Genomic DNA, 26,490 nt, shown 5'->3' with positions numbered 1-26,490 from the left:
CTGAAAGCATTGATAACTACTTTCTATAGTCTAAACCTTAGAGTAACTATTAAAAAACAATGTTAGTAGTTTGAACAATAGACAAACTAGTAAAAATTAATTTCAGTAGTCTGAAAGCTAAATTGACTACTAAATGTAAATTTCACTGAACCCTAGTTTGATTACGGAAAATGAATGTCAATTTTCTGAATGCTAAATTGAATTGAATACTGAAGTGGTTTAAGCAGCCTAAACTCCTAACTGGCTACTAAAATGTAATTTAGTAGTCTGAACACTGTTGACTACTGAAAATCCATTCAGTAGTCAGAACACTGTTGACTACTGAAAATCCATTCAGTAGTCTGAACACTAGACTAATTATTGAAAATCCGTTTCAGTAGTATGGCAGTAAACTTGGCTGTCACTGCTGAATAATCAGTTTAGCTTAAGCTTAGGAGACTTAGTAGACATGGAGTCTGCTTTGAAATCAACCCACCCCCTGCATTCCAGGACTGGTCCCACTGCATCCAGGTCTGTATTGTAATCCCACCTGTTACAGGCTGAAGAGATGTACTCCTGCAGTCTGCCCACCTCCTCCCTCTTCTCCAAGCTGAATAAAGTCTTTTGTGTGCATGCGGTCCTTCTCTAAAGTGCGTCCATGTAAGAGCCGACTAATCCCAGCAAGCCAAGCAGATGCATGCATCGCTTTCAATGGCGAGTGGAACAGGAAAAGACACCATGACTCCAGCCGCCCTCGCTGTATAGAGGATGTTGAGTTGGACAAGACTACCTTTGTCAGCAATGTGTCCCTACTGTCACCCACTCTTGTTGTGCAAACAGGAGAGTTTTCAAAGTCAACATGAAGCACTCTCTCAAAACTCAAGTGCGCTCTCTGGGAACTGAGCCTGCTCGTGACTACTGTAGACGCCTGCACTTTATTCTGGCTCATCATCTCTTTCCTCCACTATCTATCTTTCATCCGTCTCTCCTTAGAGCTGTCATAGCAGACATCTACACCCAGACACCCTTATCACTGCTGGATTACCGTGATATGGTAACTGGCAGCGGTTCTTAAACGTAATATACTTTAGTTAGACTTGATACTCTATTTAAGTTGATGCAAATTAAGTTGTTCAATAGATTTCTGTATTTTTCCTCCACTGGATTTTTTTCGAAAATGTTTCAATGTTTCCCCATGTTGAACAACTAACACTACATTGGTGCACAACATTACACCATAGCTATCTTTACAAAACACAAGCAGTTGTTGTAAAACTTTATTATTATTATTATTATTATTATTATTATTATTATTTATCCATATTGTTGCTCAGTGCAGCAAAGATGATGAAGACTAGCCTAAATATCTTCTTAAATAGTTCTTATGTAAAATTGTTGAAGAATGCAGAATGAAGTCCCTTGCAAAAGAAACGTTTACACAGAAATTGTTGAAAAATTCAGTAGTTCTACATTAATCATTTACAAACCTTTTTCATAATAAATGCAACATACAGAATCAATTTATGTATAAATAGTTTGTAAACCCATCATGTCAAATTTTACAACGTGTTGTTCGTAAAACCATTCTTACGTAAATTGTTTTGGAATAAGTGCAGAATGCAGCTGTGAAAACTGTTTGTAAACCAATTCTTGCAAAAAAAAAAAAAAAAAAAATCAGAATGGATATTGTTTCAGAATAAATGCAGAACAAATTTCTGAGTGAACTGTCAATCCATTCTTACATAAATTATCAATCACAGAATTAATACAAAACGCTTTCTGTGCATATTGTTTATTAAACAATGGCTTTATAAAGAATTCACTATGAAAATTGTTCCTCTTTTGTTTCCCAAATAAACTGCCCAATAAACAGACTGTACTTGTGTCACTCAAGGCCTCATCTACTTTTGAATCATGAATTCAACTGAATTCAGTCATCTCCGAGAACATTTGAGAGGTGCACTGTTCTGTAATTGCTCCGTAACTTCCAGATGCATCTCCACCAACAGTCAATAACCTTATGACTGTCAATGCATTACAAAATAAATGCTGTCCTCCCCTCTGCTCCATCTGTTGGTTTTGAAGCCAGAGGAGCTGGTGATGATGTCAACGAGTTGTAATCTCGTTTTACCCATTCATTAAACGTCTGGTCCCATCTGGCCGACGGAAACACAGAGTGCAACTAACAACGTCTCACCCTCATATTCCCTGCAATGAGGGTCAAGGGGGTTCAAAGACGGGGTAAAGTGTGAAATTGGAGGTTTTGTATGTGTGTGAGAGTGTGAGTTAGAAGGATCCGCCCCAAACACAATAACCACAAACATGTTCGAACATGGCCCTTAAAACCTTGCATAAAAGGGACCTCATCTGTCTAACCCTTTGTCAACAAAAGCCTGGCAATGACAAGTGAAGTCCTTATCACAAAAACTGATTAATTTCTCTTGACAACGAAGATTACAGCCCCATTTCTGGACCAGGGTCATTTCCTGGAAGGCCAAGAATGTTTTATCCCCTCTGTCAGTGTCATTCTTACCGGTTAAACAATGACTCCGAGGTGTGTTTTTATTTGATACACCTTGAGCACTGTGCAAAGTACCAAGAGAAAAAAAATGAGTCTGAATGAGAGTCTCATTCATGATTTTATTCTGCTTAGAACCCTTTGGCACCTACTACACCTAGCAACTGTACGTCTCGTAAAGGCCATTTTGACTGTAATTTAACATACATTTTAGTATGGATGCACAGTCTTTGTGTAGTAAATATTAGCATTTCATGACACTGTATATTATGAGAATTCCTACACTGTAATATTAAATGCTTTCATTAATATGAAAATAGTACAGAAGGCAATGAAACAGAATAAGAATGGACACAGCTGTTGTGGGGTGACTTGCCAGGTATATAAGATCAATCTGGACGCAGGTGTGAACAGGTAAAATGCTGACGGTGATCTCCATACGGACCCCTCAGACTGATCTAAACACCTGCATCTGTATAATATTGATAAGGTTGTATTTAATGGAGTACTAATGTCAGATTTTGTGTCTGCGAAAAGCTCAGCTAGGTAGGAAATTGTTGCTTGGGATAACAGTGGTCAACACAAAAATGTACAGAATTCCTGATCAATCAATCACAGTCAAGTATTACAGAGAGATGTGCAAAAAATTGCATTGACTTTGATAATTTTGCATTGTAGCACTTCTCATTTTACAGCTTTTCTAGGACAGATCGCTTGTTGTGTTCCTTTTGTGTGAATCACTTTGGTTAAAGGGTAAAGGTTTTCATCTCATCGCATATGCAGTGGGACAGAAATCATGGTAAAATTTAGTGTTGTATGACTGCACGTTTAAGCATCTCAGTTTACAAGCAGTGTCATATAAAAATGTTGTATATAAATCTTATTTAAAAGTGCAGAACGTATGGCAGTGAATTGCAATATTTGATTTACTGGTGTGTTGTATTACACATAAAACAGATAATAATAAAAAGTATTGTAATTACATACACCAGGATTCTTAACAATTCACACCCTGAGTGTGTGTGTGTGCGTATTTATTAGAGCGTCACATTGTTTTGCCTCACCGTACCTAAAGAAGGTCACTGAGTTGTAGAAATGGGAGGGATTCATAGGCGGGTTCCTCAAGTGTTATTGGCTCAGTGGGCGGCACCTTTGCTTCCTTTGTTATGATTCAAACTTTTGAACTTGAGGAAGGGCCGCAAAATGCTGATGGTCACATTGGCACAGAAAAACTGATTTTCATTGGCTCCTGAAGATATGTACCTCACCTTACAACAGCCACATCTCCACTCATTTAACAACTTGTTATAAACATTGTTGCCCTGGGCAGCATCTTGTAATGAAAGACTGTTTTTGTTTACTGATATGTCTAATTTAAGAAAGGAACATCTGTGAAAGTATCCCTGATTTAAAACTATTTTAAACACAAATCAAGGAAAGCTGTTTAGGATGAGCATTGAGGTTTGTCTTATCTTGCATACCAGTTGTTTAGTCATCCTTTGCCAATAAGAGGAAAACTCATTTCATGCCAACCCACCCCTGACACACTTTGAAACACATCGGACTGCCCCTCTGTCCTGATTGTGTCAGATCACTGCTCTATGACTGTTGTGGATAATGACAGGGAATGCTAATGCCAGAGTTTGTTATCCCATGTTCTCCATGTAATTACATTAGTCAGCTTGAGTTACACAAGACGCCTGTCTAAGAGGAAGAAAACATTGCCAATCATTTTGAAAGCAGCGGGCATGCTGGGATATTTGTGGCTTTTATCCAATACCTGTGATAAGGTGAAGTGTGAAGTTGCACACTTAACAACTTCAAGTTAAACATCAACATACAACACATACTAATTAAATTTATTTTCTTTATCTGAATTTTTATGCATGTGTGTATAATAATAAAGTTTATCACACTGAGACAGCCTCATAAAGTTATTACTGTTAGTTTATAAACCAATCAGTGTTTATTTTTAATTTGTGTTATCTTGATTAATGATGTGCTAATGTATTCATAGACTGTGACACCAGTTGACAGACTTGAATAATTGATAAAGCAATATACATTGTTAGGCTGCAAAGTAGACTTATTTTTATGCATTGACTAACATACGTGTTTACATGTAAAGTACTTGATTATATTTTAACTTTATCTAGTGTGTTATTCAATATAACATTTAAAGTGCTAAATTACAGCTTAATCATTACAAAATTGTGCCATTTTTATTTAAATATGACATACAAGTTTCAGTAGTTTTCATATTATTGCATTATCATTGCTTTGACAATAAATTTGGTAGTACACATTAACCATATTTCAAAGACAATAGAATCAACTATAAAATTGTATATATATATACTATATATATATATATATATATATATATATATATATATATATATATATATATATATATATATAATATATATACATAGAGACCTACTTAAATCAACAAGTTACTAAAAGGGTACACCACCCCAAAATGAGATTTTTGTCATTAATCACTTACCCCCATGTTGTTGCAAACCTGTAAAAGCTCTGTTTGTCTTCGGAACACAATTTAAGATATTTTGGATGAAAACCGGGAGGCCTGTGACTGTCCCATAGACTGCCAAGTAAAAAAAACAGTGTCAAGGTCCATAAAAAGTATGAAAGTCATCATCAGAATACTCCATCTGCCATCAGACATGCAATCTGGGTTATATGAAGCAACAGGAACACTTTTTGTAAGCAAAAAAAATATATATTATTTACATTGAAAATAATGACTTTATTCAACAATTTTTTTGTCAACAGTCTCCTCTGTTTCTCTCCATATCACTGTATGCTGCATATACTCTTCTGTATCATCCACGCCACAAAGATGCGCTGTTTTCTTTCAAATCAAAGCTAAATACATGTAGAAACAGCGCATCTTTGTGGCGTGGATGATACAGAAGAGCATAAGCATTAATGACAAAATTTTCATTTTGGGGTGTAGTATCCCTTTAAGTCCTACTTTACTGGGGAAAAAGCGCTCTTAAGTTAATTTTAATCTATATTTTATTCTAATTGCAATGAACAGGCAATTAAGTATCCAAAAACATTATATCCAATTTGTGCTTAAGCGTATGCTTAAGTGTTTTATTTAATAAGTACTTTTTTTATATGTGTTAACAAAATTTGTTTATTCATGAAGAGGACATGAGAGCATTTTTGCATGACAACAACCTTGCCTGGTTATTGACAGCAACAGAGCTATACATTGATACTAAGCGAACAGCTGACAGACTAAATATATACCACACTGCAATGTCAGGTGGAAACAAAATCTGGAAAACACATTCCTTTTTTGTACTTTTTTGTACTTTTGTACAAATCTTGTGAATACTGACAGGATATTTTAATTTAGTGGGTGGGTTAAACTAAATAAGACGACAAACCTTTAGAAGAAATCTAGTCAAAATTTTTGATGACTTTTAATTATTTTTGTGTAGTTTGGAATCAGAGAAAGAGATACTGGCGATATCTATGATAATACATTGTTTAAAAACACATTTCCCCATTCTGAGAGAAAATACCTATTTGTTAGATCCATCTTTCATCTCAGAAAAGCACAAAAACTAGTAAATATAATATTCCTATTTCCTGACATTTTCATTAGCATTCTCCCCACTTGATAAAATAGCATTCTCTGTGCCTACAGTGATGTGTCAGCTAATAGATTTAATTTGCAAGAAAAGAAGGCACAAATGAAAGTATAACGGATGCAACCACAGTTGCTGTTAATTGAGTTGTCTTGCTCTTTTAAAACAAACAGAGCTTTTTGTGCTCTAACATTCATTTGTAATGAATGAAGATGTCACAACCAAGCTTTTGCATATATTGCTCATTTTTTTAACACAAAAGCCAAAGGAGAACAACCACAAATCTTATTGAATTAAAAACAGCATGCTATCGGTGAACAAACTGTATCAGGTTCAGCCTATAATTTAAAGTCAATGCAGTGTGCTTATGTCATCAACTTCAGTGGACCAAATGTAGTGCACTACATACCAGACAGAGTTGGGAATGTGACCCATTTACTGGGAATGGTGACTGGCCCACACCCCCTTCTCTTGTGATTTATGGCTGTGATATAATTTAGAGACACATAATTCAACCCAAAGACACACGACACCTCCATATTTGAAAGGCCTTAGCCACATTGTTTTGCCGGGGGTATTAATTGGATATACCACCTGTTCTACAGTTGTTTCCTTAGCAAAACAGGGACAGTCAGTGCGGTTCTTGTGGGAGCTTCCTGTCAAATCCATCCTCTCCACATGAAAATAGTGAGATTCGGATCAGATGTATGGACGTGCAACTTAAGACTGCTTTAATCTGACCTTGAGTATATTATCTATACTATGTTATCACAGGCAGTACTCCAGGCATAACTTTGTAATGTAATACAATGTGATTAGTTCAATATTCTATGTGTTATATTTCTGCACTGGGGAAACTTTATGTTCTTCAAAATATATTTTTTTGTTTTACAGAAGAAAGTCAAACAGGTTTGAAACAACATGAGGTTCAGTAGGCTACTATCCCTTTAAGGGTTTGGAATGGTTTTTGCACACTTGTGCTAAAGGTATTGAAAGGTATGGCCAGTGTAGCATGAAGGGTTGTTGTCTGTTGCCAAGCAATTTGCCCACCTGACCTCAGTGACATTCAGTATGCATTAAATCAGCAACTGTCATATCCTGAAAGCATATACTTGCTAAACATTGTCATTGAGTATGAAACTGTAGTTAAGGTCATGTATAATCCCATAATAAGTATTTCAATCCTTTTTGTACTTTTGAGGAAGAAAGCATTTACAGTGTTTTACGGTTGTCAAGTCTCCATCATCGTTTTTAGGTCATTAGTTCCAACAGAGAAGATAAGTTTGTGTCCTGAAGCAAGATACCAAGCTGATCTGTCTAATTGTGGTGCAACTTTGTTGTAATCCTGTCTGTTAACATGCTTTCTTCTCCAACCAAAACAGTATGTAGACTTTCTTTGTGTGAAAAGAGAATACTGTTATCTTCCGGAAGCGACTGACTTCCATCTGAAACATTCCAAAATTCCAGCATTCTAAGACTGGAGGCATTTTATGTTTTTATGAAATGAAAAACTGAATAATTAACAGGCAGTTGTTTTTATAATTTTTAGATGGTATCCACCAAGTGACGGCCTTCTGTACTCTCCGTGTGACCATCATCACTGACGAGATGCTAACAAACAGCATCACTGTCCGTCTGGAGAACATGTCCACGGAACGCTTCCTATCCCCGCTGCTCTCTCTATTCGCCGAAGGTGTGGCAGCCGTCCTCTCAACTAGTCGAGAAGGAGTTTTCATCTTCAACGTCCAGAATGACACAGATGTCAGTGGCAACATCCTCAATGTTACCTTCTCTGCCTTGCTTCCTGGAGGAGCTCCGGATCGTTACTACCCTTTGGAAGAACTTCAGGAGCAAATCTACCTGAACCGAACTCTGTTACAGAAAATATCCAGCCAAAGTGTCCTTCCATTTGATGACAACATCTGCCTGCGGGAACCTTGCGAGAACTACATGAAATGCGTCTCTGTGTTAAAGTTCGATAGTTCTCCACCTTTCATAGCCTCTGATACAGTTCTCTTCAGACCAATCCATCCGATTAACGGCCTGCGCTGCCGTTGTCCGGCAGGCTTTACCGGTGACTACTGCGAGACTGAGATTGACCTGTGCTACTCAGGTCCATGCCACAACAATGGCCGCTGCCGCAGTCGAGAAGGAGGGTACACCTGCGAGTGTCTAGAGGACTTTACAGGTGAGTTTGCAAAACATTTTATGGCAGGGGGGCCCAATTCTGTTCCTGGAGATCTACCTTTCTGTAAAGTTCAGCTCCAACCCTGATCAAACACAACCAAACCAGCTATTTAAGATCTTCAGAAGCACTTGATGATTACAGAAGGGTGTGTTCGATCAGAGTTGAATTGGAACTCTAGAACTAGGTAGATCTCCCAGGGCAGGATTGGATGCTCCTGTTTTATGGCATATGGCATTTGGGTGTTTAGTCTGTACACTTGCAGGAATATGGTTTGGGTAGGGTGGTTTGTGGTTAGGGAGCGGTGTTTTGTCAGGAGCTGTAGGAATGCTGAGGGAACCAGAGGGTGGATATGTCAGTCATTTGGGGTAAACCACAAATAGGGAAACCACCAGAACCATTGCCTTCAGAAGCAAAAGTCAGGGTGTCCTTGTCACAGGTGGACAAACAAGTGGAATGATGTGTCCACCTGTGAGGGACTTATTGAGAACATGCCATGTCAAATAAAGCTTTATGTCTAAATGGCAAAGTATAACATGAAAGAATTGCATAGTGAGGACTATATCTCATCAATCTCCAGGTCGGAGGCTCCTCTGCCATTCCTGACCACCTCCCCCTTCTTTATTAAGGCCAATTACCCCCTCTAATCATCTCCTTCAGTGCTTTGAAGGTCACAGTTCAACTCCAGATATTCTGCATCCATTATAATAGCGATGACAGCCTGCCTCTCAACATCTATCCCTTTCTGACTTTCTCACATTAGAGGGAAACAGATCTGTCTATTTCCCTCCAAGAGAAAGATTATCCCAAGGAAATCAGGGGTCATTACAGGCGGAGGGACTGCCATCCCATTCCCCCGCCACACATAAACACCCTTTGTCCAGATCTTGTCTGGATAATGGCTGATATATAACACTGCATGAGTTGCTTGTCCATCCTCAGTAAGGGAATTGGTGGTGCCATAGAGGAACTCTTGGACTATCAAGTGCTTCCGTATGGAAAACTGAGACTAAGTCAGGGCTGAAACTTTGATTTAAGGCCAGTGTAGCAGTGCTCCTGGAGGGCCAGTGTCCTGCAGAATTCTGTACCAATGTAGCGTACCTGTCAAGTAATTCTGTACACCTTGATAATTAAACTTTCAGTTTACAAGTTTACTTTACTTCTGTTTATCCTGTGCAGGTGAAAATTGTGAAATAGATGCCCGCTCTGGTCGCTGCGTCCCCGGGGTATGTAAAAATGGAGGTGAGTGTGTCAACTTGCTAGTGGGCGGCTTCACATGCAGCTGCCCCTCTGGAGAGTATGAGAAACCTTTCTGTGAGATGACGACTCGCAGCTTTCCTGGACAGTCCTTCATTACCTTTCGAGGCCTGAGACAGAGATTCCACTTCACTGTCTCCTTCATGTAAGTGCTTGGTTATATGTGACAAGAAAATTGCTTATGACCTCTATGTCATACCCCTGTTTACCTTCTTGTTACGCTGACACATCTGCCTGAAGCTTTGCATGCTGCAAAGTGTAATTTGTTGAAGAGGTTGCATAAGGAGCCCTTGAGCTCTGTCTGGCTGAGCAGCATGCCTGGACTTATCTTCTACTCATTCTGGGTCATACATGGATAATCTTAATGTCAAGCTCAAATCAAAGAATTTCTTTTAGCCTGTTATCTGTTGGATTTGTAAAGCTAGAAAGACTTATGGATAATTAAGCTTCTTATTTATTAAGCAGCAAATGATGAGACAGGGTCACTAGAGAAATATTTGGACTCCTGTGCTGTATAAACACAGGAAGGGCTATGTGTTGAGAGAGCACTATCAGTGTTTTTCTTTATTTGTATCATCTTCCTGTAGAGCAGCTGGTCTCTGACTCCTCTGCCCTCTATGCCACTGCCCAGGCATGATAGAGGTGGGATGTTCCCCCCAGGGCAGAGGAACCACTTCCTGTTTCTGGACCACCAATTTTTTTCTTTTCCTCCCTTGAGTAATAGATGTTATTTCTTCTGTCTGGCTTTGAGGTTTCTTGTAGCTCAATCGATTTAAGTCTTGAGTTCTAACATATGACAAGTGCAATCAAACTTTGATAGATGTAAAGATTTATGAAGTGGTAGTGCAAACATTCAATAAAAACTGTAGTTCTGGTTGTTCTGATCGATGTCTTTTTCTGTCCAGGTTTGCAACAAGAGAGAGAAATGCCCTTCTACTCTACAATGGTCGATTTAATGAGAAACACGACTTCATTGCTGTGGAGATCATTGAGGAACAGATTCAACTCACCTTCTCAGCAGGTACAACCGTCCTACCACTGTTAGAATTGAGAAGACCAGGTCAGCGATATGATGAGCCATTGAATATTTTTATCCCATGGGAGATAAACTAATAATCTCTATGTAAAAATATGAGTTATAAGCATGCACAAATAATTATTCAATAATTACCAAAAAATATAGAATATTTGCCATTAACCGATATGGCGCCGATATTTTATTCATCCCTTACCAAAGGATACTTTAGTCAAGTATGTGAACACAAATCATTTTAGCTATGCAAGCTCAATTTCACATTGCGTGTCAGACCACACTTTCTCAGCATTCTAATGCTATAGCATGAATGTAAACAACAAACAATAATGTATTCTGTGGCCAGTTTTTTCTTTAAGTTCAACAACTGTCATGGCAAGAGCAACAATTTGAGGAGAGTTTTGCAGTGCATGTTAGATAAAGTTAGCTAAAATGTCAACATTTTTACAGCTAACTACGTGAATAATATCTGTCAGTTATATTTACATTTGAAGGTAACTCTATCGTCCCCTCGAGTACTGAAGTTTGTTACAACAATACTAACACACCTTAAGCATGTACAAAAGGACCATGCACTTCCAGTATGTTAGACAAGCGGTCACATATGCGCTTGTGCATTCATATAGAGTTTGTTTCTGTCTGAATGTCAGATTCACTCCTGGGACAGCAGACAGTAGTGTTGACAATATATGGTGACGTCATGCTACGTTAAACAGCTTGTTTGTGTAGCCATATGTCACTAAGAGAGAGAATTTCTCTAGGTGAATTTGTTAACAACAAAGGATTTATATGTTCTAAAGTGTCCAAACTTTAATGAGGCTATGCAGTGACCCAGATGGTCTTTTCAACATCTCCATGCATGTGCAGGGGAACACACATGCACACACTTAAGCTCAGAGGTGATTATAAATAACACAAGATGAGCACTGCCCTATAATGGGACTGTTGATCTTATAGCACACATACATCTTTCCCAGACAAAGAGAACAATGCTGTGTCATGCTGTGGAGCCTGTTTTACATGCTGTACCACATGACACTTGCACTAAAACTGTTCTTTTGACCATTTCAAGGGGCTGGCCCACCATTCTTAGTTTTTTAGTGATCAAAGGTGTACAATTTCATTAACAAATATATTAGGTTTAAAAGACATCTAATTTAATATGTAGCTAAGAACATTTTTGCAATTGTTTACCAACAAGGCCACAATGTTTAGTTGTTCTTTACTGATTCTTTATGAATACCAGTAGGGGCTCCTGCCTTGTGTAAATATTCCTCTAAAGCCAATATACATGTTTGCTCCCTTACCCTTTGAATGAACTCCATTGATGAGAGAGAATTTCTAAACATGATTAATAGTTGTTATGTTAGCAGTTTTGTGCTGTAACATTTGCAAGTGTTTTCTAACTTTTCCAACTTACACATAATTAACATGCAGTGTTAGAAATGAACTAAATGTATTGTAGTAAATTTGTTCAGGAAAATTTGCTTGGAAAAAAAAAATACAGATTAATTTGAGTTCCTATTATTATTATTTTTTTGCAAAATATTTAATTGCTCTTTTGTCGCTTTTTTCAACATAACTCATGTTATATATTTATAAATCCACTTTTGTTAGTTGTATTTAGTGTAACGTTATTTGTTCAAGTTTCCTATATAAACAGTTTTGTTTGTTTTTGTTAGTAGTTTGTGTAGCTATTTTTTAAAGCCTAGCTTGAATGAGTTAATGACTTCTGAAACTGTATTTTACCTACTCATAATTTAAAGCAGATTATATATTCAATGCACATGCCTTTCTCTTGTCATTTAAATTAATAATTGTTTTTTCCTGTCTTTCTCTCCCAGGTGAGGCTAAAACAACTGTCGCACCTTTTGTATCAGGTGGAGTTAGCGATGGCCAGTGGCATTCGGTTCAGCTTCACTACTACAACAAGGTAAGAGATTAAAAGTCTGTTTCGTTTTTAGTTATTGGAATAGTGTTGTTCCTGAAGCTTCACGATTATTCTGGAAATCCAGAACAAGTTATGGATGTTGTTTGTTCCCACGATGGTTTTCTTACTATCCACTTGCATCTGACCTGAGGAAGGCAGATTATTTTATTCATGGAATCTCCGTGTTTGACTTGCATTGCGTTTCACTTAACCGGATATTGTTTTCAAATGCTTCCACACCCAAAGGCAACAGTGTTTTGTCACGACATTGCATAATTAAGTCTAAACGCACTTACTAGCATGTTTTTGCATGTGTTGCTTACTCTTCCGCTAAGATTATGATTATGAGTTTATCTCGTGTAGCCCTCTCCATGTGACAGTCCCAGTAAGACAATCTGCTAACTGGAGGCCATAGGATTTGTGTAAAGCTTCAAAAGAACTAATGCACATGGGTAACAAAAGACACAGTCATCTTTATTTCTGTCCTGTGATTCTCAACTCTTCCAAGCCCAGAACATCAGAAATTAAATATGCCATTGTGATGTGCCAGAAGTCTTCCTGCTTGTAAGAGATTCCAACTTGAGTTTTATAATACTGCTTTAAAGATTTTCTGTGTAGAATATCCTTGTGCACGTATAAAGTGAGCAGTTGTTGGGGACTGAAACAATGAGGAGGTCTCGAATTTCAATGGAGAAGTTTTAATTTACTGCAAAGAGGGTAATGCAGTTTTCTGTAATGACTTTAATTGATAAAGATATCTCAGACTAGTGTATTGTTGGATGTTTCTAAAGATACGACAACACAGAAAAGGTTAAATAACAGTTGTTTATAAATTTAACATTGGACTATTATTGGTTTTTGAAGAAGCATTTGAACAAAGCGTGTATTAAATGATGAGTGTTTGTAGTACAAACATGAATAGTACCGCAAATCCTTTTTTTTTTTTTTTTTTGAGAACTTTCAAAGCGTCTGTGTTTGGCAACCACACAACACACCACAGCATCATGTGAGAGAGTTTTGGACCTGTAAATGCCTAAAAAAACTAGTTTAGAATGAAGTGCATATTTCCCTCTATATAGTATACTATGGGTTATGCAGTTTTTGCTTTCTTATTTGTCGTGATTGAGCACATACTAGTTTGAAGAACTCTTATGTCCAGCCTGAGTTGCTATTGGTGGAACACACACACACACACACATTGACAATGCACTAAATAAACACAACTCATAGTGAGTCCCGAGAAGGTGTTAGACCACCATCCAAGTGGGAGTCCTCACACACGGCTGTGTCAAAAATACTCCACCTGCTTCCAACACACACACAGTAAAAAGTAACAGACGCAAGAGAGACGCAACAAGTGTGTGACAGCCTGCAGCTGTTGCTGAGTGTGCGCAGTGATTGACCATGGTGAACTGTTTAAACACACACACACCAGGAGAGCCACTTTTTATGAGAGTGTAGGGTCACGCTTGGAGTTGGAGGTGAAACTGTCCTGAACCATGTCTTGTGGAGTGTAAGAACTGTCAAGAGCAGGTATACTGTCCAGATCTAAAGACATTCCTCCGCAATCAGTTAATGCTTTCCCTGATTATCACCTCCACACAGCGCCAGAGAGAGGCCATTTGGGATTTCAGAGGATTTCAGATGGAATCTGCTCATACTTTCATAACCTTTTAAGGTACCGCTGTACTAAGTGCTTAACTCATACCCAATGCCCAGTGCTTAATTTATGGGGTCAGAGGGTGAATATGTGGGTGGGTACATGCTAGAGTTTTTACTGTGTCAAATAAAACAGCAAATACATCCATTTCAAATGGATGGTACGTCAGAAGAAAAATGCATGAAGGTGACATTATGTAATGTGACCAAAATGTTAGCTTTTTATCCACAAACAATGTTGTCTAATAAGAATTAAAGAGATTTAAGAGAAAATGTTGACTAACTTTAACCCACTTGCTGGGCAAAATTCTTTCAAACTGTTGCACCACCATACCAGTAGATGACTTTAAAGACAAAACTGACCACAGAAGACAATTTATACCAGCCCTTCTCAAAGTCCAGGAATGGGAATTCAATCCGGACCCATCGCCACTTTGTATTTTAAGTGCACTCGTATCACTTAGACCTCCGAGGCACACAAAGTGGGGCGACGGACCAATGGTGCAGTTTTTACCAAATTTTTTGTAAGACAAAGTGCATAGCAACTAGCGACATTTTGGATTAACCCTTTAGCCTTCATTCAGTAGAATAATGTCACCGGTCTCGACCCACGAGTGCAAGGTTTTTCCCGACCAGCAGAGTTAGCAGTATATTCAACTGACCAAACCGCAACAGACTTGTGAATGAATGAGTACAAAACAGCGTTTCCAAAAACCTATCACTGTTGACTGGTCTGGGCATATGAACATGAATGTAGTTCATCTGTAAATATGCACATATTTTGTTTCACAGATGGACGTTTGTGCTGCATGATATAAATAAAAGTAATATAATTCACTGCTGTATAACAGCGTATTGCAGTTATAATTCAGGATTTTTCCAATTAAGTTGAAGGTACTATATCATAAACAGAAAAAATATACAAGAAAAATAAAACATTTACAATAAAACTGCATAAAAATGCATTACTTTAATAAAAATTCAGAAATTAAACTAACAGTTCAGAGAGTAAACGCAAGTATGACTTAATGACGTAATGAATATGATAATTGCATATATAAAGTTGAATTGTTATATAAAGTTATAAACATGTTTATTAAAACAAGTTTTGTAATAACAATTATTTCGGACCTTTTCACATTGATGAGAAGTCAGATTTGGACCTTTGAATGTAAACTTTGAGAACCCCTGGTTTATACTAATGCCTTAATCTAGTACCCTTTGTGGCAATGCGAAGAATTGCGTTCTGACTAATTTCGAACAATATGGCTTTATTATGTTTTTCTTTTTAGACATTTCAGAGTTTTGCTAAAGGCAGGGGAGAAGTGCGCAAATCTATCTGAATATATGCTAAAATATTCACAACACAATAAATCAAAAAAAAACAATAAAAAAAAATAATAAAACAAAAAAATAAAAAAACACAAATATAAAAAAAAACTAACATTAACCTATAAAAAATATTAACGAAGAAGACGGTTGTTTTACATGAACCTATACCAATATTTCACAATATTGCTGTTTTTAACTGTATGTTTGATCAAATATATGCAATTTGGTTGAGCATAATTAAAAAAACAACCCAAACCTTTGAACAGTAGTATATATTTTATGATTATCAGAGTATGATAGTGTAACAACATCAGACTATTGGAATCCGAATCATTGTGTGCTTCTGTATCTACAGTGACTACACACATTGCAGTTCTCACAGTTAATTTCAGACCTTTCAATTTTCCTGCGGCTTAGAACTGGACCAAATATTACTAACCAATAAATTCCAGCTATAAATCCAAAGCACTAATCTAAATTCCCAGACATCCCCATATAACTGTAGCTATCATTAACTAAGTTTCAGCTGTTGAGACAAGCGCAATATATTTTTTTATGAAGAGAATATTTTAGGATGATTAATTTTAATATAAATAAATTTAGTTTGTCCTTGTGACTTTGTAATTTTTTGTAAAACTTTATGCGGTTATATTTAGATTAGTGTTGGGTGATATGCTCCATAATCATATCTGCTCCTTAGTCATATCATCCTATCGTCAGCCTTGCTGATACACAATATTATCATGCTAATTTATTTAATTATTTACTTACCAACAATGTTAGCTTAACACATAACAACTTTATAGTAAAGTAGCATACACATAAAATCCATTTAATAAAATATCATAAATATGCCATGTCATAAAATAAACATAATTTGATTTAACATGATAACAGTTTAATAAAAAAGACATTATAAGTTACTAATTATAATGCTTACATTTCCTCAGTTATTCAAACAGCAGCTACAGAAAACAAGCAAAGAATATTTACATTGTCAAAAAACATCATCACAGACTTCAGTTTAGTGTGAGTTTATGCACTTTAAAATAAAAACAAAAAATACACTCCCGTTATAATCAGTGAAGCTATCTATACTGTATGTTGACTAAATCTCTTATACTTACATCACATGTACCTCTGCAATTCGTTGTTTATGATGAGAGAATTGGCAAGAGAGCAGAATTCAGTCAGCGAGCACATGCACTGACCAACAAAACTCCGGTGTTTTGACCGCAAAACGCTTCTGACTGGCCATTGCATTTATAAACTCAATGGAATCATGTGTGATTGGTTATAACGTGCACCTCTGTGAAGATCAAAGCACAATGGTTCACAAAGCAGCTTAACTGGGTGCCAGTACTTCATGACTTACACTCACCGTGAGTAAAAACGAGACCACTGGGAAAAACTAGTTAGGAATAAATCATTTTCTGTTTTGCATATAGTAACTTGCCCAAAACAGTCTAGTTTGCCTAATAAAGACAATTGCACAATATTGTAAGTAAAGTTAGCGGATTTAGGGTTTAAAGGCAAACAAGCAGCATTCAGGTCATAGTGCAAGCTCAAATTTAATTTAGCCTGCGGATGGGTGTGATTTAATATATAAATATAACATTTAATTCACAAAATATAGATAATAGAAAATTATCAATTAGTGGAATTTACAGTTACACATTTAGTTATATTTAGTTATTTGAGTTATAAATTCAAGTGTGGTGAATCAAATGCACTGTGAATCAAATGCACTGCGATTTAGCTAAAAAACAATTAAGTTCTCTATGGATGAGTTTATCTAACAGAGCATTTTTTAGCACAGTGTAATGAAATGTGTCAAACGTCTAAGGGAGATTAAACTGGTTACCCTTTTTTGGGATTTGGGGATTATTTTGTATTATTTAAATGATCCATGTCACTCAAAAGGCAAACTACTTGATTTTGGATGCATTCACGTTAAAGCTTTCCTAATGGAACAAGTTCATTTGACAGCTGGGTTTAAACACCTGAATCTCCTAAAAAAATTAGCTTTATTGTAGTGCGTAATTGGTATGAAAACAATACGTCTAAATGTTATCGATAGCATAATTAGCATCTCAATCATAACTGTCACTAGACCTTGTTCTAACATAATTGGCATTTCTGCCTTGATGATACATATATATGTATGTGTATATATATATATATATATATATATATATATATATATATATAGCAATAATGTAGCAAATTTTGATCAGTTCAGTATTGACCTCCACTGCACCCGTTCGCAAAGTAAAATGCACACTTTAATAAGACTTATATACATATACGTAACATCACTGCGCATGTGCTTAAGGTATTATTGAATCCAAATGAATTTAATTCAGGAGTTTACATGGCTTAAAACTTTCAATCAGATCAAATTTTCATTCAAATTACTGATTGAGTGAGGTATTTACATGAAGACTTTTTTTACCCAAAAGTAAAAGGGGGAAGTTGGTAGAACTTAACTTGGGTCAGACCTAGCAATCAAACCAAGTCATTAGTCCCTGATTGTTTTAGTAAGCCGGTTTTATAGCACACAGACAACTCTGTTAAATGTTAATGTGCTTTGGGTCTGATTTTACTAGTGTCTGCAGCTACTTTAAAGGGGCTTTCAACATCTGTGGGGCTGAAGGGCTTCATCATACATTCTAATCGCCGCTTTCTCTCCCGTGGTCTACGCAGGACAGCCTGCACCTGCTGGACTCCAGTGGGGTGCTGCGCGTCCATCTCTATACCGCCTGGCTGGAGCTCACTCATAAGGAGGTACCGTATCCAGTAACCTAGCGTAGCTCTGCGGTGGCGGTTCCTGCTATCCTTCCAGCCTCAGGGTCCTGGAATTTACAAAGCGTCTCAGAGTCTCCCGGGCTGCTTTCGGATCAGTTCTGCACTCGGTCATATAGAGACAAAGGGCAACATTGGGAGGAGGCAATCAAATTCAAAATCTTCTCCTGTAGTTTGAGAAGCTTTGTGAATACAGACCCACATCTTCTTCTCTGACTCCAACAGCTTATATCTGTGTCCAAAGAGATTCATTAGTAGGGATATGAATCTCAAGGAAATTTACGATCGGGCTCGGTTTCCACTTAGCGAGTTTGTCAGCGCTTCCATTAAGTATTCTTGGGGATAAACCATCATTTAAAAGAATTAAATATTTATCTGTAGTAATTACAGAACGTTACACAGTGACAGTTCTTGGTTAATTTTAAAGTTGGCCATGATGAAAGTAATGACTTCCACAGATAAGTTCAAACGTCCTATTCCCAATATAGTCAAGGAGTGTTTTAACTAATTCAAACCAATAATCCAACAATTATTTTTGAGCAGAAAAGAGTCACTCATGTTTGAATCAGACTAAACTGGTTTTGCTGTGCTGCTGGTGAATAGAATACATTGTGGTGTATTCATGGAGTTCTGTCTGCGTTGGTTGAAGAATGCAGACTTTGTCAGGAAAATCATTCAGTTGCAGAATATTCCATTATTCCAAGATCTACTGAGGGAAAATTTTGCTTTCTGCGGGCTGATTTAGGTTTGAAGAAGTCAATTGGTTATTTGATAAATCAACAATTACATCTGTAGTGTTAACCAGCTCTTAGTAGTTGCTTGTGTCAACATTAGGAAAATTTGTTTTCTGTATTCCAGTCTTTCCTGTATTGTGCGAACACATTGAAATGGAGGCTTTTTCACAGCATCGGTCCATAATAAGGGCAGTCACTCCAGTCCAGATGAGACTGGTATATTGTGCAGATATTTTCTTTTTTTGTCGCCATAGGTCAACTCAGGTAACTACAGGAACAAGGTTAATATTTGTAGGAATGCTGCATGTGGGAATATTGTGAAACCTTTCCCGTATTGAATACCAGTGTGTCTCCACCACATGGAAAAAGTGTTGAGATTACCCACATGTTTTAAAGAGGGAAATTCGACAGGAGAGAGGATAGGACACACACAGCGAGTAAGCTCGTCACACCCTGTAGAGGAAGGAAGAATGACATCATGACAGCTATACAGAGCTGCTGCTTTTTAAAATCTCTGCATGAAGAGGGTACCTATACAAAACATGACGCAGTTGACTGAATTCTTGTAGTTAACTGTAGTACAACTACTTCTTGTAGTCAAAAGGTCTCAAATTTTACAAATATTAGTTTTGAAACTTTTTATGTGATGTTTTATGTGATGTAACTTTATGTGATGTTCAGGTAATTAGCACCTGCTGACAAGCTCAAAAACTGTATTCAGATCAGTGTGTCAAAGAGCAAAGATGGCAGAATTGTAAACACATACTTCATGCGTCAACCAAGCAACTACCAATAAGGTTACTGGGAATGCCTAGAGACAGCTTTACCCAGGAATTACTGGCTTCTTTGGTTGAGTCATCCAAGAACATCATGTTAATCTCTCAACTAACTCCTTAATTTCCTTAAGGTTTCTATATAGCTATGTATCTGTGTCATATCTTTCACACAGATCAATGGATTTAGGAAGAATTAGTATATGACATTTACATTAGTACATTTACTGTCTGGATTAGTGTATTAGAATATCCAACCAATCAGGATAAGTACAAATGATCTAAAATTCTAAATCAATTGTTCACATAAAGCTGTTTTTGTACGTTTTCCTTCAGTCAGTACTGAAATAATTGGCCCAGTGTTAGAGGAGATTAGTAATGAGTTAGTCTCAAGATGATGAAATTCATGTCAAGGGATTTTATCAAGAATGACTGGCGATTTCTACGGTTTGTAGATCTTCTTCCACCCGCTATTCAGCTGTCATTCACTCCAGAAAGCTCTCGCCAGAGGAATGCACTCAAGCTGAATGTACGATCAGGCCTGTTTTACTTTGCAAAATACCGTTAACACCAACTAATTCATAATACTTTAATCCACAGCACTAGGTCAGATACTTTGAAGTCTGGGCACTTTTGGAGTAGCAATCAATAATTCATGAGAGTTCATAGACAAGGTTTCAGGAGTTCTTTTTCTCCAATGTAGTTTATTTAGTCTGTTTTTAATTTAGTCTTAGCCCTGTGTCAAATGTAACTTTTTTGGTAAAATGATAAAAAATATTCTTTAGCTCAATTTTAATTGCAATGATTGTTGTCATTTGGGAAATTAATTTTTCAACAATAAGCTGAAATCAGTAGAATAACGACTCGTATATATGGTTTATTTTACCTCATCTAGTTTACAGATTTATAACAGGATATCAATTAGAGGCTAAATAAACACCAAAGACTTTAGATATACACTTACACTATCAAAACAATGAAAATCAAAATAATAAAAACAATTCTAAAAAATGAAAACAGTGAAGTTCCTAATAGTAATTCCAATAATTCCAAATTGCAACAATGTTTCTCTTTTAAAACAACGGCGAAAAAAAGACCTACAGTATTGCCGCGCAGAGGTTGCGTAAGTAATGTTACAATCAGCAAACAATACAGTCGAGATCTCTGACAGAACACAGACTGGCTGAATGACACTTTATTTAAACAAAATACCTCAAATGAAGATCGCTGAACTCCAGCTTACTGATTGGGGGATTTGAGCACTTGATATCTGGCAACCGCAAACATAAACGATCACATAATAGTCTTGTTTTGAGTCTTTAATATTTTTCCTCAAAAATACATCATGTTGATATCTTTTTTGGCCTTATTGTCATCTTGTCCTTGTCCCGTTTTCATCAGGGGGAAAAACTTAGTTGACAAACATTGACATTTCCAAACACTCCCTTCATCTCCCTGTTGACAGACATTTTTTATCATAGATTTTCATCTCCCTCCATCTGCCAATTTAAACATTAACATTTCCAAACACTCCCTTCATCTCCCTCCATCTGCCGATTTCTCCCCATTGCTTGAATGTGCCACAGAGCAAAAGTGGAGCTTTTTTGTGGGAAATCAGACAACCTTTTGTTTGCTTGTAGTTATTGCAGTATGTACTCATACTGTAAAGAGTTTTATTATGTGAAATGAAACTCTTCAGTAACCTGTTTGGTATGGAGAAGTGGACAGCACCTGAAATAAGAGACAGCTTTGTACCTGCACACTTTTCCTTCTTAAAGGCGAGTTTTGTAGATTACGCACATAGCAAGAGACAAAAGCACACGTCCATCTCTAACCATCTGAGAACAAGGCCGAGCAATGATAAATGAGATGTGTTATTGAGACACATGAGTTTAAAAGTGGCCTCCATGTCCCATAGACCAGCCGACAACACTGTGCTATGTGTATGTCCTGAGGGTGTGTGTGTGTGTGTGTGTGTGTGTGTGTGTGTGTGTGTGTGTGTGTGTGTGTGTGTGTGTGTGTGTGTGTGTGTGTGTGTGTGAACTAGGGCCAGTTCCCTTGAATTATTCACAGCTCTAGGTTTACACAGCCAGAGGGTGGGTGAGGTAATACCGTTTGATAGTGAAGGAGATCAGTGTGACAAAGACACCCCCTCCCGAACGACATTCATACACAGACAGATTCTGCCATGACACCTGCTCCAGACACAATTCCTCTGAGGAGAGAAAAAAAAGTGTGTGTTTGTGTGTGTGTGGTGATAATAATGAATATATCTCCTATATAATAATAATACACATAAAAGAGTATCTCAAGCTAGACTTCCTGTATGGTAAAAATGACCTTCATGACCTTAGTTGTTTTACTCACACACACACACACACACACACACACACACACACACACACACTTCTGAGTGAGTCATGAATTGTTAAACCAATTCATTGAAATAATCAGTGAATAATACTAAAAAGGTAGTAAAAAAAGAACCAGCTTATCATACTCACATTCACATCTCTGAGAAAGCTGTCATACCTGAATATATTTCACGAGTAATGCGAAAGTGTAAGAAACATCATCATTCATAATTTTTTGTATATATCTTTAATTCTTTTCATGGTGTTTTGTAGTTTTGTGTGTAACCCAATCTGCTGATTGACATTCTCCACTAATCCCTCATAACACAGTTGTCTTCCTATTAAACTGACAGGCCAGTGGCAGCAGCGGCGGATTTATCTGAAAGCTGAGCGGTTTTACCTGAACTCCAGGGCTTCCACACAACCGCTACTGTCAAACCCAAGCTCAGTTTGGCCCTCTGGGGAAAACACAAGCCATTTAGGGCCGTTTACAGTCGTGTTCTCCTGTACTGACTTGTGTTAGCAGTGGAAACACTGAGAAACAATGTTGTGAAGGGAGACTCAGGGCACGTTCGCTTATCGGTGATTGATTCTTACTCTTGTGCTTGTAGTACACTGGATGGGCTGAACAGTACATGTCCAGAACAGATCATTTGAGAATGTGAAACTTAAGAATCCTGCTCAGAGCAGAAACATTGATGTACCCTTAAGACTGCAATTTTCATCCCTGTAAATGAGCTATCAAATGTACAATGTGCCCAAACAGTGCCAAACATCTCCAGAGCAAGTTTCTCATAGAGTTGTGCCAGGCCACCATTGTTGTGCCAGGCCCATTACACTTTGGCTTTATTAATATTGCTGATGGATTAGGAAACTGAGCAAAACTTCATTTGTTGAGGAGAAATGTTTTTTTTTATTTTTTTTACTTTTTTATTTTAAGCAATCAATGTAGTTTAACCAGTATCTTCTGGTTCACTTAACAAAGTGAAGGTAAGATAAGATAAGCTTATGTAATTTTGTTTCAGAATAGTCTGGGTGGATGCGAGAGGATGTTTTTGTGTGTTTGTGTGTATTAGAGTATGTGTATCTGGAACATCAAACTTGTTGCTTTTGAAAGAACATGAAAATCCTGTTTTCCATGATAAGATTTTTTTTTTTTTATGCAACTCTTTCTTTATACACCACAGGTATAAGTGAGCCTCTCTCTCTGATCCTCTGTAGGTATAAGTGAGCCTCTCTCTCTGACCTCATCCTCTGTCAGTAGCTGTTGGGATCAAGTGTGTTGCCATTGCCCCAACAAAACCCCCCTCCCCAAGAGACACATCTGTGTATAGATCACACGAGATTTCAAAACACTACAGAAAAAAAAAGCCTTAGCCCTATTCCAAAATAAAAGTAAAATCTCAAACAAAAATGAAAACTCGGTTATCGTTTACTCACCCTTGTGTCGTTCCTTTTCCATGCAGTTCACAGATAACTGTTCAGCAGTTATGAGAAAATCATCTGTGAAAAACTAGATGGTTACAAAAAGTAAATATTGCCTTTTCAGATGAGTAAATTATGAGTATTTATTTATAGGTGAACTATTCCTTTAAGATTGTTTATTAAAAAAAAAACAAGAAAGCTCAGATTCACGCTCTCTTTGACATAACAGAATTTCTTCCTAAATTACTTCATATTTACAGTATATTTATATACGTATAAAACTAATGTTTTGGTCAGCCATAGCCCAGCTAAGGACAGTTTTAAAAGGTCAAGCTGATTTCACAGAAGAATTACCCAGGAACCAAAGAGGGGGAGAGGGCAGCACCCTGCTTTAACAAATGAATGCACACAGAGGGGGGATTTATTATGACCGAATTGCACCTGCAAAAACTATAAGCATTGTTTCAGCATTCATTTAACAAAATGCAAATCATGCATATATATATATTGTTATCCATATCAATTTAGCACCGATTTAGACCTGTGAGAAACCCTAATTTTTCCAACATTTTCCTGGGTTTATGTACCACCTTCTCTGTCATGAAACCAAATCTCACATCTGCTGTGCTGGATAAAATCACCTGCATTAGTCCGCCTCACTGCCATATCACATAGGGGAGAGGTTGGGGTGAACAGCAATGAAACAAAATCACCCTTAAAACACCCCTGATCCCAGTGTTTAAATGATCCCAGTGTTTTAATGTGCAGATGGATGTTGAAGAAGCAGCCTAAGGTGGAAACCTCACACAAGTAGACACCTGCCTTTGTAAGAAGACGGGGGACGCATGGTATGCAGCCAGATGCTGAGATCAAGTATGACTGAGATACTGAGTTAGCTAATATTTTTATTAAACAGCTGACAGGAATCTGTACTGTACAAAACCTCCAGTCTTCATAAAAACAGTGTGGTGGTACCTGCTCAAACTGCTCCCATCTGTGCCTGAGGTGCATGTTTGGAGCACCGCTTGTTTTCTTCTCTGCCAGTAATGTGTGGCATTTAGCCAGAACCCCCAGAGATCTGGAACTACCCCCAACAAACCCTCCGCTGGTGAGGTTACTGCCTCACCAGAGCGGTTTATAGACCTCTGCTTTCTTCACATAGAAAGAACAGAGGAAAAGTTGAATAACATGTTCAAAGCGAGATTAGTGATACTTAGGCTAATAGGTTTTAGTCATTAAACACTATACATCAGTCATTTAAAATTCCATGGTTTAGTTGTTTTCAAATATATATTTTTTTTATTGTAGATTGGATATTTTTGTACATTTCAAAAAGTATCTTCGAAAATTCTTTGTTTGCAAGTCTGGGAAATAGCAAAACATATGGGGATTCTGGGTAATGGCGTCTTGTCTAAACACAGAAGTCTTTGTTTAGGTCTGTCGGTCATTTTACACCACGAAAAGAGCAAACAAGGCTAATCTGATTCAAATTGCACCCATACGCACAAGGATTTAACACTCAAACAAACCCTTAGGAAAGAAACAGTAGTGAGATCTATCTCAGTTGTTCATCCTAGACAGCAATCAGTTAAAAGAAGAGCAAATGGAGACTTTGTTGAAGTCTCTTGCATCTCAGGCTTTTCTGCTGAGAAAAAAATTCTGGAGTTTCAACAATGTATTACAGTGTGCTCAGATGTGTCAAGATGCAAAAGTCTACAGTCAAAAGTCATAGAACTCAAAATGACATTAAATGACACAAACTGAGACCTCCATTAAGTATTCTGAGCTATGAAAGAGCATATCTATAAGCCATTTTTTATTGTACTCCTACAATAATTTTTCATTAGCGAGCTATGTAGAATACGTATAATACAGTCAATGTGAATAGCCTTCTACAACCTATTTGAACAATACAAAAAGAACTAGGGTTATTTTATCCATAAGAATTTTATTGGATTATGAAAACTGTGGGTTACCTTCCAGAATAGAGCTAGACTAAATGACTGACTAAAACAAGGTCTAAGAAGCGACTTGGTTATTGGTTAACATTATGCAGTAGCCCATGTGACCTTAATGATGTCAGCAGAAAGGGAAAACTATTTCAGTCAAGAGCAAGTTATTACATATTGATGAAACAATATAAAGACATGTTTATGGAATAACGTGCACTAATGAATCATGAACAATAAACCCAGGAACATATATTTCGAAGGTATTCAGTCAATTTTGAAGTCATACCACATCTCACCCTTCCAATACAATACAATACATTTATTCCAACTCACCAAAACATGAACTGTGTCTTATCATTGATTTTTCAGATTGGCGGCTTTCTAAAAAACAGTGTTTTCCTACAGGGTTTGACAGCAGGAGTGTTGTTCTTCTACTCCAATGATTAAGAGGTCAGATAAATGAGTTGGTGAAATCAAGCAGCATGAAGCTGAGCTACTAAATCAAAGGCAGTGGGCAGAACATACTTGACCTGGTTTATTTAGTTTACTGTGTTGTGCTGTACGGTACAAGGCACATAGTGATTGTGCTCAAAGCCAAGTGATATAGGTGATTTAGTTTTTTTGTTTTTTCTCAGATCAGTTGTAAAACCATTCTCACTTAAGTTATGCAACAATTTATTTAAGAATGGCTACATGAACAATTTACGTAGAAATTTGTTAATTCTGTTTCATGAATGAGACCCATTAAAGAGATTAACCCATTAATATTAAGCCTAAAATGTGTTTTAATGTCACTTTTGATGAAAATTGTTTGATCTTTGAATAATATCAGTCTTTAAATGCAAAATGTTTAAAGTGTACCTGAAGTGTACTTGCAATAGTTCCACTTTAGCACAATCAAATATACTTAACATATCTTTCATTGTAC

At 37.1% G+C, this 26,490-nt stretch overlaps 1 protein-coding gene across 9 annotated transcripts in view; it reads left to right on the top strand.

Annotated features, from left to right (window-relative positions):
- The window catches only part of celsr1a (cadherin EGF LAG seven-pass G-type receptor 1a), an 84,953-nt gene that overhangs the window by 25,455 nt on the left and 33,008 nt on the right, over positions 1-26,490 (top strand). For 6 of the 9 annotated variants that reach the window (XM_042744751.1, XM_042744743.1, XM_042744737.1 and 3 more), the window contains exons 2-6: positions 7,673-8,311; positions 9,488-9,710; positions 10,471-10,586; positions 12,443-12,531; positions 18,226-18,306. In XM_042744751.1, coding sequence (XP_042600685.1) covers positions 7,673-8,311; positions 9,488-9,710; positions 10,471-10,586; positions 12,443-12,531; positions 18,226-18,306 — 1,148 coding nt within the window. The remainder of the gene's footprint in view (positions 1-7,672; positions 8,312-9,487; positions 9,711-10,470; positions 10,587-12,442; positions 12,532-18,225; positions 18,307-26,490) is intronic. The other 3 variants (XM_042744766.1, XM_042744773.1, XM_042744760.1) reach the window with 1 other exon arrangement.

This window comes from Cyprinus carpio, chromosome A4 (genome assembly GCF_018340385.1).
Source record: "Cyprinus carpio isolate SPL01 chromosome A4, ASM1834038v1, whole genome shotgun sequence".
NCBI lineage: Eukaryota > Metazoa > Chordata > Actinopteri > Cypriniformes > Cyprinidae > Cyprinus > Cyprinus carpio.
Note: the sequence above shows the minus strand (reverse complement) of the source record. Positions and strands in the feature narration are given on the sequence as shown.